Source organism: Ylistrum balloti, unplaced genomic scaffold, assembly GCF_031769215.1.
Source record: "Ylistrum balloti isolate Yb309-2 unplaced genomic scaffold, AGI_CSIRO_Ybal_v1 Utg369564, whole genome shotgun sequence".
Lineage (NCBI taxonomy): Eukaryota > Metazoa > Mollusca > Bivalvia > Pectinida > Pectinidae > Ylistrum > Ylistrum balloti.
This window is the reverse complement of record NW_026781863.1, coordinates 743,797-759,377: the sequence shown is the minus strand read 5'-3', so window position 1 is coordinate 759,377 and position 15,581 is coordinate 743,797. Positions and strand designations below refer to the sequence as shown.

Genomic DNA, 15,581 nt, shown 5'->3' with positions numbered 1-15,581 from the left:
TATAGAGCATAACTTCTAGTATATAGTAATTGAGCATAAGTTATAGTATAGAGTAATGAATAAGATATTGTTGTATATACAGATTATACAGAACACTACATAGACAATAATTGTGAGTAATGAAAGCTAGGCTCTATCGTATTATCGTAGTTAGTGATTAAACATGAACACTATTAGAAATATTAATATTCTTCCGTATCATCTACCGGGGCGACATTGAAGAGACCAAATGTTTCGCTATTGATAACCCTTCTCGTGTGACCCTGCCTATTGGTTGGAGACAGAAATGACATTTTACAAAACAGAGGAATTTCATCCCGAGGGATTTTATTTCTGCCATCCATTTCACACCGTCGTATATATATTTTTCTATTTTAGTATATACTTTCTTTTGCTTTCAAACCAGAATATATCCCGAATTCTTATATAACTTGCATTGCCTTTTCAAATCGCGATTTCTATGATATCGTTTTGTGTCATCTGCGTGACGTCTGTTGTTCTGAAATAAAACTTATATTCATAGCTAGCATACCTATCGCCATTATACAAACTAAGAAGAAAAGAGCCTTTCGAATTCCCTTGAGAGTGTTTACTTACTCATAGGCGAGTTGTTATATTAAATCGTCAGACATGCCCTGTGTCTTATATTGTATGTATATCTACTATTTTATTTGATATATAGATATATATAATCACGGTTGGTGATTTTAAAATTCTCGTATCTATGATTACATACATCATCGAGATCCGATAATTAATGGCGATTTTTTAAACACTCAGTTTATACGCATTTAACTTCAGATTGTGAAGAGCTTTTTAATCCACAATATCCAAATATGAGGAATCTGAATAAAGTCGATTTATACATAGGATGATACAAGAATATTTGTAACTTCCTATACTGCTCCGTAAGAGGTTGAGTCACAAATACTTAGTTTACCGCCCCACCCCCGCCCACCATCACCCCCTGAATAACCAGTCTTTCAGTGGCGAGGTCTCGTTGTAGTAGCTGGTTATTATCTCAATATACAACACACTAGAGGCCTTTAGCATGCCGCCGACAACAAATGTGTTCAAGTGGATCCGGCATTGACACAACCACAATACAGGCTGGTCTGTTTCTTGCTTTCTGGGAAACACAGCAGCATTAGATTTAAGTGGTAGGTGAAATATTCATCGTTAAAAATATTATCGATGCACTTGAACATTTAGACATATAAATAGCTCCAGTCACTATTTGTAGTTCTCAAAACGATTAATAAATGATAAAACTCAGATAAAAATTGGTCTTTATTCTGCCAGTGGTAGACGGCAGAGTCATCGGCTGATAAAACACGTCTCCGGTAAACAAGTAAACAAATATCCATGACAACCCAGAACAATAATTCACCATATGGTGAAAAATCCTATTGTTATTATTATGTTTCTTAGTATTATTACAAGCCAACCAGAGATAACTATTTATATATTAGTATATTTTAAATGTTGCTGTTTCTATTCAATAAATGTTACTTTCTTAAAGTATTCCAATATTGGCCAAAGGGGTGGGTGAAACAGCGTTGGTGGTGAAACAAAAGAACTTAATTAATATTATATTATAATCTATGGTGTTCATCATCTGTTCCTTTCTCAATTACCACCTGGTATTATCTTCTAAAAACAAATAAGCGCAATTATTTTCCAGCTTCAAATGTTGTGTTTTTCCCTACGGAATATAACACATGATAAACAAAGTTATTATTAAAATGGGTATTTGAGTTAGCTTCAAATGTAAATCTACCATATTTCTGCTTATTATTTGTTTTTCTATAAACAACATCAATAAACGTTATACATTATTTTTTTACCAAGAAGTGAACTTATTATTACCTTACAAAAATGGTTTGAGTTATCCACCTTGACAAAAATATATTAATGTTATTATGATCTCATTGGTGCAAATACGATAACCAGTGTTATTTATATAGAATAAAATAACATTTCAAAATTAACAATAAATAGTGACCATTTGTGATATGCAAAATTTTAAATGCCTAGAAATATTAAAAGACATAACATTAACTGAAATAAGAGTAAAATCAAAGAAAACAACACGTTGTCTATGAAAATTGCACTATCTGCATGACTTCATTAAAATCAACATTTAAAAATCAGTAAGATAAAATATATCTGTTAACAATGTTCTACTGTTCATAGCTGCTGAATTATCTCCCGTTTCCATGTATAATTCTGAAATCAACAAAGGGCAATAACAATAACTCTTCCACTGATTAACACATTAGAATGCTACAAAGAGAACGTGTAAATGCTAAGAAAACACTGTTTTAGAGAAAATTTGATTTGTATAAATAGGGAGTTACATATAACTTTAAAACAATCCCAAACTGAAATTGTCAATTTGTTTTAAAGAACCACACTATTGAATACAAACCACCGATTCACAAGGGAAAAACATCACAGTTTCCTAATTGGAATGATAGAAGAATGAAAAGCACTATAAATATATATTGATATTTTTAGATAAATCACTACATTTTATTATGATAGTGCTAAAATGCTTCAATAATACCATGATGCTTCAGCCATGAGACAACCTATAAACATCCCGTCGATATCTGGACAACCAATGGAAATTAAACATGGAAAGTATATGTGCATGATGCAGGATTTGCTGATTTTCAAAACAATACTTTTGAACAAAGATTTTGATGCTGTATCATGTAATAATGAAACATGCTTTGTCTTCAATTTCTTCACAAATTAATATGAAAGAATACTCGAATGCACACCATGTTTTGCCTAAAAAGGTATGAAAATATTGGTGATATGACATATGTGTTCTATCTTTTGCCATATAAGATATTGTGAAACTGACGGTATGACATGTTTACAACCTTTTGCATGTAAGGTATTGTGATATTTGTGACACGACATATGTATTCCATCTTTTGCCATATAAGGTATAGTGATATTTGTATGTGACATGTGTAGCCCATCTTTTGCCATATAAGGTGTAGTCCATCTTTTGCCATATAAGGTATAGTGATATTTGTATGTGACATATGTAGTCCATCTTTTGCCATATAAGGTATAGTGATATTTGTATGTGACATATGTAGTCCATCCTTTGCCATATAAGGTATAGTGATATTTGTATGTGACATATGTAGTCCATCTTTTGCTCGATAAGGTTTAGTAAACTATGCTCAACAAATCACTTTTCTCTCCATGTCTGACGTATTTTGTAGTGATTTTTTATGTATAGTCACTCTTTTGATTTGATTTTGAATTGTGAAAATGATCAAAATCAATAATATTTTGACTGTGATCATTGGAATAACGTAATTATATAACGTTCAACCGGGAATCGCGAATCTGGGACCGAGTCAAGGGTCCAGGATGGTAGTCAGCTGTGTATAACATTTTCACATGTATGTAGTCTCTTTGCATTACGGGCACAAAGTTTGACATACTGATGCTGTTGTAAGTTATTAAAACATGGTTATTGTTTGTGTGTATCAAATTTTTGTGGACATGTCTTGATCTTGTAACGTCACCTTGTTGTCTGACAGCGCTAGCACGGGCATTCCTCACGTTCGTAGTTTACCGGTCAAAGGGCAACTTATGGCGTAAACATCAGTATATTCCATGATTGAAACGAAACAAGCCATTTTCTATGCCAGAGTGATGATTTTGAGCATAAAAGGAACTATAATTTAAGATGTGTTATGAATTCCTTTCTAAGCAACTTCTCATTTACGCCACTTCGCTTTGCTGTCAGTTATCTCCCTTATACCAGTATTTTCGAGTCTTTAACTTTGCAATACAGAATATTTCAAACGCGCAAATGTTCTTGTGCATGACTCCGCATTTTGAATAAAAGGGGACAAGTGACAAACAGAGGTCGTAGAAGTTTTGGAATTCAAAAGCAATTATTTTGGCGAGTAAACCTGGTACAGTGTCCCCTTGTGATCCGATCATCCGGTTAAGCCATGGTGTATTCACTTCAGTTGTTTAGTCGCTGGTCATTAACAGAAAAATTGGTATTATTATATAAATACTTATTTGATTATTCTTCTTCCGAAATCTATGGGCTCCAATTCTTTTGATTGGTATTAGTAACGTTTATATTTTTTATATGTTGTAGATACGTGCCTAAATGTGTCAAAGTCATTTTTTGTAAATACGTCAAGATTCCAATATGGCCACCATAACGTTATTTAATAAATACTTTAAAATAACCATATCTCGAACATCGTCGATTGAACAGAGTTCGTTCGATTATATTATTTGTAGATTATCTAACTTTCACTCATTACGTATTAATACAAAATACATCAAATAAAAAAATCTCACTATTGGGTCAAAGGTCACAAATTCACAAATATCAAATTTTTCTCGTTATTTGTTTCTTTTTTTAAAAAAATCGTTTTATTGCATAACGCATATCATTCCGAAAATCTCCTTTGATCAGTTGAAATGCCGACAAATTGGTAAAACTTGTTATTATTCCTATATCTATTACTAATATTTCACTCAATTTTATTGAAAATGTTTCCCCAGATGTCTTTTGCCATTTAGGAACATTTTCAACTTCATCAGAAAAACAATATGGCTGCGATGATGTCATATCTTATTTGCCTCTAATTGCAATATCCTATTGATTATTAAATGTATTTGATTCATCTATGAATATGTTATGTAAATATAAAAAGAAATAAAAGTTCTCAGGAAATATTTTTTTTTTATAAATTGCCAACTCCCTGTTTTCGGTAAGGTTAAAGCTTAAATTTGAAATTCTATGAAACAGACTTAAAATATAATGTAATACAGAAAATATTTTTAATTTAAAAATATCAATATATTTACTATAAAGTTTGTTAATATCAATTGCCTTGACCCATTTTTAAGATCACAGGAATAAATTATTACATTATTTTAAATAGTAATTTCTCAATATCCAAGAGGTAAGCGGTGATGAAAAATTGTCAGTGGCATACCGTGATCGATTGCTATACATGTCGGAAAATTCAAGTTCCGGTTCTCGGTAGGTGTCAAAATTGAAAATTTCTCTTTGGAGTATCAAAGTTTGAAAAACTTCCACAAGGTCTAGAGTCTTGAGTTTCAAATTTAAGAGGCCCTGGTCATTGGCTATCAAGTTTGATGATACCATGGCATTGACTTACTACAGAGGGGTAATTATGAAACAATATAGTTTTCTCAACACTCAAGAAACACATGATGATGAATTTTTGTCAGTAGCATACTTTGATGAATTGCTATTGAATGTATTGATAAAATCATGTCTGAAATTCCAACTTCCGGTTCTCGAAAGGGGTCAATGTTGAAAATTGCTGTCTGGGGTAAAACACTTTGAAAATCTTCCTCTCAAGTTCCACAAGGTCTAGACTACCTTTATATCATATTTAGGAAGCTCTGGTCATTGGATATAAAGTTTCTTGATATTTCAAATGATATCTTTTGATCGGATAATGTCACAAAATCATGGGAAAAGGCAACCATGATTCCTATCCCCAAACAGGCTAAAGATACAACAGATCCCTCCAGATACTACCCAATATCACGAGTTGCGTTTGTAAAATTCTAGAGCGGATGATAAATTCAAGATTAATTTTGTATCTGGAATCAAATCACATAATATCACCCCTACAAAGAGGTTTTAGATGTAAGCGAGGTACCAGCGATCATTTAATTAGACTTTACGTATTTGTGCGTGGAGCTTTTCTAAAGAAGGAGCCCTTGGTTGATGATTTCTTCGATTTGGAAAAGGCTTACGACACAACGTGGAAATACGGCATAATGAAAGATCTGCTCGATATAAGTATTAAAGGTAATCTACCAATTTTTATTTCAAATTTTCAATCAGATAGAGTATTTTAAGTCCGGAATGGAACGACCTTTTCCGATGATCATCAGCAGGAAATGGGTGTACCACAAGGCAGCATTCTCACGGTTACACTTTTTGGACTTTAAATTAACAATATTGTCAAAACATTATCCTATTCAATGGAGAGCGTTCTTTATGTTGATGACTGCATTATACGCAATCGATCTAAGCATATACCATCGAAAGACAACTACAACAATGTTTCAATCGACTTAAAATTTGGGCAGATGAAAATGGACTAACATTTTCACAATTAAAAACAGTTTGTATGCATATTTGTCAAATTCGAAAACAACACGACGATCCAATTCTATTTTTTGTGGTGTACCCATTCGGTTGGTGAGAAAATAAATTTCTTTGGTGTAATATTTGACAGGAAATTGTTATTCAATCCACATATGAAATATCTTCAAGCCAAATGCCTTAAGGCAAAGAATACTCTTAAGGTGATGTCCCACACTGCTAATAGAAAAGTATTGCTAAGACTCTTATTATATCAAAATAAGACTACGGTTCCATGGTGTATGGATCTGCTAGACCTTCATATCTCAAATCATTCGACATTGTTCATCACCAGGGTTTGAAGCTCGCTCTATGAGCTTTTAAGACCACTCCTACAGCAAGCCTCTATGTAGAGGCTAACGAACCATCATTACATAGCCATCGAAATAAATTGGCTTTGCAATACACCATTCAGCTAAAGTAAAATCCTTCAAATCCTGCTTTTTCACTTATATTTGATCCCAATTATAAAACCTTGTTTCAAAACAAACCAAAGACCATTCCACCATTCTGTATTCGGATTTCCGTTCTTTTACAAAACACAAATAATGATATCCACCGCATTCAGTGATTTGAAACTAGAGAAATTCCATGCTGGCTCTGGAATTCACCTAAAATTTCCTTTCCTTTCATGAAATGGTTAAATCAGACACTGACAGGTGCACATTTTGTTCATTCTTCTCGAAATTACAGTTAAAATATAAAACTTTTCTTCATTTATAAACTTATAGTTCAAAAGATAATGATAAGGTTGCCGCAGCCATGGTTTCACAAGATGAAGCGTCTGGATGCCGGTCACCGAACAACGCCTCTACATTCTCGGCGGAAGCGCGAGCCATCTATTCAGACTCTCTTTCAATACTACAAAGTCTTAACAATAAAAAGATATCGAAAATATTTTCATCCGTTATACATTAATACTATATCGTGAACATGTCTTTAACTTCCGCATTGCTTTTTGCTGGGTTCCTGGGCACATGGGAATACCAAGCAATGAAAAAAACATATTGTGCCCCCAAAGGAAGCTTTATCGTTACCACTTGTTGTTTTAAAACAACATTGTATTGATTTTAAACCATTTATGATAGTTTTTAACAGCTCAGTGACAGGAGGAATGGAATTAATATACCAAGAATAAAATGCATCGGTGAATGGTGTTCATGCTATAGAGACAACCACCGAGACGAAGTTGTCCTTGCCCGTCTTCAAGTGGGCTATACATACCTTACACATTCATATATGTTGAAAGGCGAAGATAACCCTCGGTGTATATGATCTAATGAGCCATTCAGCGGGGTTTTTTTTGCTGCATTGACCTTTATTTAAAAGATATTTTAATCTTTTGCGATGATATAACAATTTAAGATTTTTTGGCATTTGTCTTTTAACTTTTAGTTTGTTTTGATGTTATTTCCTTTTTGGATCGCTGTGTGTTTAACCGGTTGATGGCCTCAATGACCTTTTATGTGTTGACAAGCAGTTAGGAATGTAATAATAATTGAGGAAAATACCTCATATACAGCCTGGCCCCTGTCTCTAGAATATACCCCACAAATAGACTGACCCGTGTCTCTAGAATATACTTCACAAATAGACTGTCCCCTGTCTCTAGAATATACCCCACAAATAGACTGACCCGTGTCTCTAGAATATACTTCACAAATAGACTGGCCCCTGTCTCTAGAATATACCCCACAGATAGACTGACCCCTGTCTCTAGAATATACCCCACAGATAGACTGACCCCTGTCTCTAGAATATACCTCACATATAGACTGACCCCTGTCTCAAGAATATACCTCACAGATAGACCCACCCCTGTCTCTAGAATATACCCCACAGATAGACTGACCCCTGTCTCTAGAATATACCTCACATATAGACTGACCCCTGTCTCAAGAATATACCTCACAAATAGACTGACCCCTGTCTCTAGAATAAACTTTACATAAAGACTGATCCCTGTCCCTAGAATATACCTCACAGATAGACTGACCCCTGTCTCTATAATATACCTCACAGATACACTGACCACTGTCTCTATAATATACCCCACAAATAGACTGACCCCTGTCTCTATAATATACCTCACAGATAGACTGACCACTGTCTCTATAATATACCCCACAAATAGACTGACCCCTGTCTCTATAATATACCTCACAGATAGACTGACCCCTGTCTCTAGAATATACCCCACAGATAGACTGATCCCTGTCTCTATAATATACCCCACAGATAGACTGGCCCCTGTCTCTAGAATATACCCCACAGATAGACTGATCCCTGTCTCTAGAATATACCTCACAGATAGACCCACCCCTGTCTCTAGAATAAACTCCACAGATAGACTGAACCCTGTCTCTAGAATATACTCCACAGATAGACTGAACCCTGTCTCTAGAATATACTCCACAGATAGACTGACCCCTGTCTCTAGAATATACCCCCGATTCCTCAGCATTTTGTATAATGGATTATATTTTGTTTGTAAATATCACGAACTGTAAGGATTTTATATACATACCAGAAATGGAAATAAAAGACATGACCGACTGTTCTACATCAGCTACTTATCTCGACATCAGCTACTTATCTCGACATCAGCTACTTATCTCGACATCAGCTACTGATCTTGACATCAGCTACTTATCTCGACATCAGCTACTGATCTCGACATAAGCTACTTATCTCGACATCAGTTATTTATCTAAACATCAGCTACTTATCTCGACATCGGCTACTGATCTCGACATAAGCTACTTATCTCGACATCAGCTACTTATCTCGACATCAACTACTTATCTCGACATCGGTTATTTATCTAAACATCAGCTACTTATCTCGACATCGGCTATTTATCTAAACATCAGCTACTTATCTCGACACCGGCTATTTATCTAAACATCAGCTTCTTATCTCGACACCGGCTATTTATCTAAACATCAGCTACTTATCTCGACATTAGTTACTTATCTTGATCTTTCGATATCGATATGGACAAGGATAGCTATTCATGGCTTCACTGTTATCATTGATTCTTGTTTTTATTTCGGGATAATAACATTCTGCTACCCTTGCCTACATTGTTGCTTTTGTTGTACATATGATGTTTATTGTTTTTTAATCAAAATTCAGATAATTGCATTTGTTGTTGCAGAACAATGTAAACAGTAAATAGAGAATTTTATATGTGCACCGACTTAATAGAGGATTTTAATAAACGAGTTCAGTAATTTGATATGTCATGATTCTTAAGACGAGTGACGTCAAATTATTTTACGAGTTTGATGAATTTCATAATACATGTACGCCGGCACGAATGTAAGATTCTATTCATCGTGTAACCCTTATTTCGGGAAAAATAGACTGAAACTATTTTACACACTTCGACGCGGATAGCACGTTTTTCACTACCGAGACAATCGTATGATGTCATCCGGACGTGGCTTATATATGACGCCACAATAGCGTTCTTTAATTGTATCATGATATCTATGAATTTGTCATATAACAGAACACAGCAGACCAGTCATGTGATCGAAGAAAATTATACATACTTATAATTTGCAATTAAATAAGGAAGAATATTTAAATGTTCCGACCGGAAGAGCTTTAGGAACTTCAGTTATGGTGTCGATATTCTAGCACATGATGAAGGATATTCTAAAAATAACTCTGGTTTAATGTAAGGAAGATGTAATAGCTTTAGGATTGACAGCAATGATATCGGAAGCCCAGCGCATGAAGTAGGAAATTCTAAAAATAACCTTTGGTTATGGATATAGATTAATTAATATGTCTGATTTAATGTAGTGAAGATGTATTGCACTCCGGTGTCAGTTCAAAATAGTCCGCACGCCTCTCTTGATAGAGTTTGTATTAAGATAAACATATAGTCGTATGCTAGCTATCCTCTCTTGATCAATCTCAGAGTTAATGGTAAAGCGTTAAGCTTGACAGTTGAGGGTGCCGGAAATGCTCTGAACTAACTTGTTTTTGTTTTGTTAGATAGCTGAATCTATCAAAATTTATCTCAAAACTTGTTAATTTTAGGATCTTTTGCCAAGACAGCATTAGACAAACACGAAATCCATTCTCACAAGATATCTCTTTTCTTTAATGACGTAAAATAACAGAACAAAGGAAACATTCAGTTTATCACATTTCCTCAGTCATACATGTAGCACATAATCATACAAGTGATATTAACATATCTTTTCTGGATGAAAAAACAACAGCGATTTTTGTTTGTTCGTTTGTTTTGTTTTTTCTGGTTTGTTTTTTTGTTTGTTTCAGTATAGCTTACTTATTCGCTATTATTATTCGTTTTGTCTTTGACGCCAATAAGTTTGTGGAAGGTGAGGAGAAGAAATCGTATATTGAACATTTGTGTCAATATTTAATTATATGCATTTTCCTATCTTTACAAGAGACCCACAGATTCCCGTCCTTGTATGCGCCCAATGCCCACGGGCCATGCACCCCGTGGGTAACGTCCAGGAGACAGCGCAATCCCTGTCCGTCTACAGGCAAAATGTACACTTTGTTAGCGTCTTTCGATGACACGATCAGTGATCCGTGACGGTCAGAGGTCAAACGAGAAGGATTAAAAACTTCCTCTTCCGTGTCAAGGTCATCGCTATGATTTGCCCATGTGTACAAATGTTTACCTTTTTCACTAAGACACACAACTTTTGTATTGCCATCACGTATAAAAATTTTCCCGTTTTTGATACAGTGAACATTGTACGGGTCCAAAAACAATGGAGTCTTTTTATCTTCACGTGTTTGTACTTCACGTATAATTTGACCATTTTGACCAATTATCACGAGTTTGCTATGACTCGTTGTTCCAGGTAATGGCCGAATACAGACGAGGAGTCTTCCGTCTTCCGTCACGTCTATACCATAGGGCTGGTAACCCAGAAAATTCCCTGCTGCTGTTTGTTCACCATAGGGTGTTAGAGCATGCACCAACGAACTTCGGTCCACCGTTATAAACATTTTGTGTTTTCTGTTTAGGGCGAAATCCCAGATACAGTTATCATAGATCGGTGACCTGTTGAGCCGTTTCCCTGTCTTATCAATCAATGTTAAAAATGAATCACCCACTGTATTTATCCAAGCTTTGTTATCCTCTATCGGGACTATTTTTGACACTTCCCCGAGTTTTCGAGAGGTCGTGAACGTCGTTTGTATTTCTGGCGAACCGTAATAAGGCATGTTTCTGCTCACACTTCGGCTGTACACGTGTTCCACATGAGCGACATCCTCTTCCGGTTTAGGACTTTTGGATCTAGATCCACCACCAAATAAGTAATCAAATCGGAACTTGTCTAAGGTCACGTTACCGTTGTCAAGGATATCACCAGTAGGTTCTACGTCCTCAAAATGGTGGTGTCTCCGTCTTCGTTTATCTTCACCGAACACAGTCACGTAGTGTAGATTTTCCAGTGCCGAGTCACCAAAACTCGTGACTTTGGCAAGCGTTCCATCGGCATTCCGTAAATGTCTGTGACTTTGGCGTCCATGGTGCTCTTTTTCTCTCGCACCTCTAACCGGTTCCAGTTTGGTTTTAGATCTCTCACCAGTTATTTCCGTTGGCACCTCTAGATGATTGTGGTCCATGTTTGAGTCACGTGATCCAAAAGGGTAATGCTTTATGATCTGTAACAAGAAAATTCCAATATCATAACAAAATATCAAAGTTTAATGTAATATCGAATTAGATATAATCTAACGTAATATTTCATTGATCTATAATAACGTGTTAAGTATGGACACTACAACAGGAGACCAATTTGACAGATGTGTGATACCTTCTGTATCATTCCACCTCATGAAGTGTCTCTACTTACCGGTCTACAGATTGAGTAACACTGTCCCCATTCCATGTTAGTGCTCATTCTTACTTATGAACTCATTTTTATATTCATTTTTATTTATTTATTTATTGTTGAGCTTAAAACAACCATACTGTGACAAACTGATATTATTTCTCGTCATTTTTCAATCGTACGTTTTTGTTTAAGGTATGCTCCCATGTACTATACATTCGAAGTAAAATAAACATTCTTGTATCATATCCTTGTGAAGGACACTTTACCCTATTTTCTCTATATGGCATACCACGGGTCTCCCGTATGTTGTTCAGTTAGGTAGCCTTCATCTGCTAACCGGATCTCCTGCCTGCAAATGACCTGGATTGGTCAAGGGATGATAAGTTCGGCTAACAACAACCAAAATTACGAGGCAGATTTTACATACGTATTACTATTTTAATGATGCGGCGAGATACCCGTATACTTTATACTAGGAAGTATTGATTTCATTATACACTGTTTCGTAAGTAGATAGTGGCTTCCTATCACTATCGTCTGTCAAATGTTATAGCTTTGTCGTATCAAGTATTACACCGTGATAACTCCAGTTCTACCCGAGTTGTCGTTCTTTGAAAGTAAGGGGTGATAACTCTGTGTAACGGTTTGATGATGTATTACTTGGTGGTTGACTTATTAAAAGTTATGAAATTTCGCGTATTGTTTCGTACCAACAGTGCCATCCGGTCGCCAATTAACGAATAAAGAGACGCTTCAGAACTCACCATTAGCATGTCTTCCTCATTCTATTGCCTTGTGTTTATGCCGAATAGGATTAAAACTAAGTACTTAATACTGTGTTTTTTTTAATTCAGAATATTTTATTGATATAAAAAATCAACAGGAGTAGACATTTATATATATAGCTATATAAGTCTTCTCTCCCTAGACAACACGTAGGTAAGACATAATACACCACACACACACACACACACACACGCACACACACACACACACACACAAACACACACACAAACACATACACACACACAAACACACATACATACACACACAAACACACACACAAACACACACACACACACACACGCACACACACACAAACACACACACACATACAAACGCACACACACACACACACACATACATCATTTTTGTATTGACAGACTAATTCTGTTAATTTTTTATACTTAAATCTTATGATTGTATGAAGATTATTAACAACCCATCAGCTTTTTCCTTTACTATGTCTTATGATATTAAATTTTGTATTACATGTACTTTCTCTCCCATATAAAAGAGGTTTGGGCCAGAATGTCCATGATATAAAAGTTAGCCCTCTCCCACTTCATTTTTTATCAAAGGATTATTATCCTAAGGATATTCAGACCAAGATAAATAACTGATCAGAGTTGTATCCTTATTATAAGATGATAACTGAAATATTGGAAATAAATCAGAAAAAATATAACTATGACAGGATATCAATTTTTTTTTTAATTGTATTTTGCTTTATCTCTAGATTTGTTCTCTAATTTCAACTCATGTCAGTAGATATTTAGTTGAACATTAAAGCCTTTCTGTATCATCAGGATATTTAATTACAGCGTCAAACTACGATTTATTGATGTGGGTGGTACAGACTGGGCAGCCATGCAAAACATAGTTTAGTTCATAGTGGTTAAGATTATGGGTGTTTAGAGTTTGTAATAGACTTTGTCTAGGGTTAATATTTTAAGGGCAGTCAAAATAGATATGTTGAGCTGTTTCAGTTGGGGTACCACATGCACAGGATGGGTTATCATAAAGATGGTCTTTATGTAGATCATGAGTTAGAGAGCTGGCTGAATTCCTTAGCTGACAGAGAATGATATTCAATTTTCCTCCTTTTCTAAAAATGATGTAATTCTTACAAGCTGGAGAATTTGTCCTAAACAGACTTTTCAAAGTGCCTTACAGAGTGAATATTATTTATGAGTTTACTTATTTTATTAAATTCAGATATCATGTAGACCAACAGGTTAATTTAAGACTCTGTTGTTAATATAAATTAAGACAGTTTGTTCTTTTCATTTGTGAGGTGATAATTTCTGATGTATCTATTGATAGTACAAAGACTTGCATACTGGTATAATGTGTAACATACGATAATTATATACATCACATCGTTAAGTACCAGTGATACCCAGGACTTACCTTAATTCGGTATTCAGTGAGGTGTGATTATCATTAAAACAAACACATCAATACCTCTGTAGAGGAAGGCCATGTAAATCCTAGTATTACGTGTTTTATATACGACCTGCCTACATGTGGACACAGCTATGTGTAACGTCATTGAAGTCAGCCGTACAAATATATATGGTGTATCTGTGGTAGGTGGCGCCCCGATCAGATAGTAACTAACTTCTGTCAATCATATCAGATATTGTTCGTGTAGTTTACAATACAGCTATACAAGTCCCCATTATACCGTGACAGACCGCACTATACAGCCAAACACAATCATTTAATTACACAATTGAATTGTATACATATAAATCACTCCGTATATGGGCAATTGTTTATAGTTTGTGCGTATTAAATTTACTACGTGATTACGTTTTGGTGACGTCAGTAAAAGAATGCAAACCGCTTAAGACACGTGCCTTTAAAGGATAAGATAAGGAGGGATGTGACAACCCGCCCGAGGAGATTTCTGACATGGTGTTCAGAGTAAGAATGTTCTCGTCGCGCGACCTACATTTAATGGCGGGTGTCGTAAATAGAGCGTTCTGTGAAAAAAAGGGTAGGCGTGCTAACGACAGTCCAGAACTTGGTGTCAATGTTGATTCAATTATTAATTATTATATTGAGTAAATCAGGCTGACGTAAACATTTTGAGTAAACTCTTTTAGGGTGAAAACAGGGTCGGATCTTTGGGGAGGTCCCCGTGTTCCGGAACCTCCCTTCCTATTCCAAACACCTCCGTTATTTAATTTCTTTTAACGAGTAATCGTGCCTTAAGACATGTTTAATCATGGGTAAATCCAGTGAGGAAATGACGGAGTATAAATGTATGTATGCGGGTGGTATGTGTAGGTGAGCGCGTTGGTGAACAGATCAAGGAAGGGAAAGAGTTGTAATTTGTTGTTATTTTTCAGAGTTACATACGAAAAGTGGCTTTAAACACTCCATTCTAATATGTATTCATTAATGAATCAGGACTGCTAGCAACATCTTAAACGGTGACAAAAGTGCTTCATATGGTTTTATTCTTTGCGCCTGAGAAGAAATGAAAATATAAGGGGGCTCGCACTGGAAAATATATCTATAGTGTATTTTGAATTGACAGTATGTAGATGGTTTAGGGCTAGAGTGTTCTCAAATATCTTTAAGTGAGTCTCTTAATGAATTAAAAAGTGTTTTTAAGATCGCAGGACTTAACATCTATACCGATAAGAAAAATATTATATGGTTTGGTAGTAAAAGGTACGACAAGGAAACATTTTTAACCAGAATTAAACTTACATTGGGGAAGAACTAGATTCACATTTTGGGAATTTACTTTT

The 15,581-nt window shown here is 35.3% G+C and overlaps 1 protein-coding gene across 1 annotated transcript; it reads right to left on the bottom strand.

The window, feature by feature from the left end:
- Positions 1-10,585: 10,585 nt before the first annotated feature.
- Positions 10,586-11,821, bottom strand: LOC132550529 (uncharacterized). Its single transcript, XM_060214654.1, has one exon. It carries the CDS (start codon positions 11,819-11,821, stop codon positions 10,586-10,588), a length of 1,236 nt encoding a protein of 411 aa, XP_060070637.1.
- Between the last annotated feature and the right edge of the window lie 3,760 nt (positions 11,822-15,581).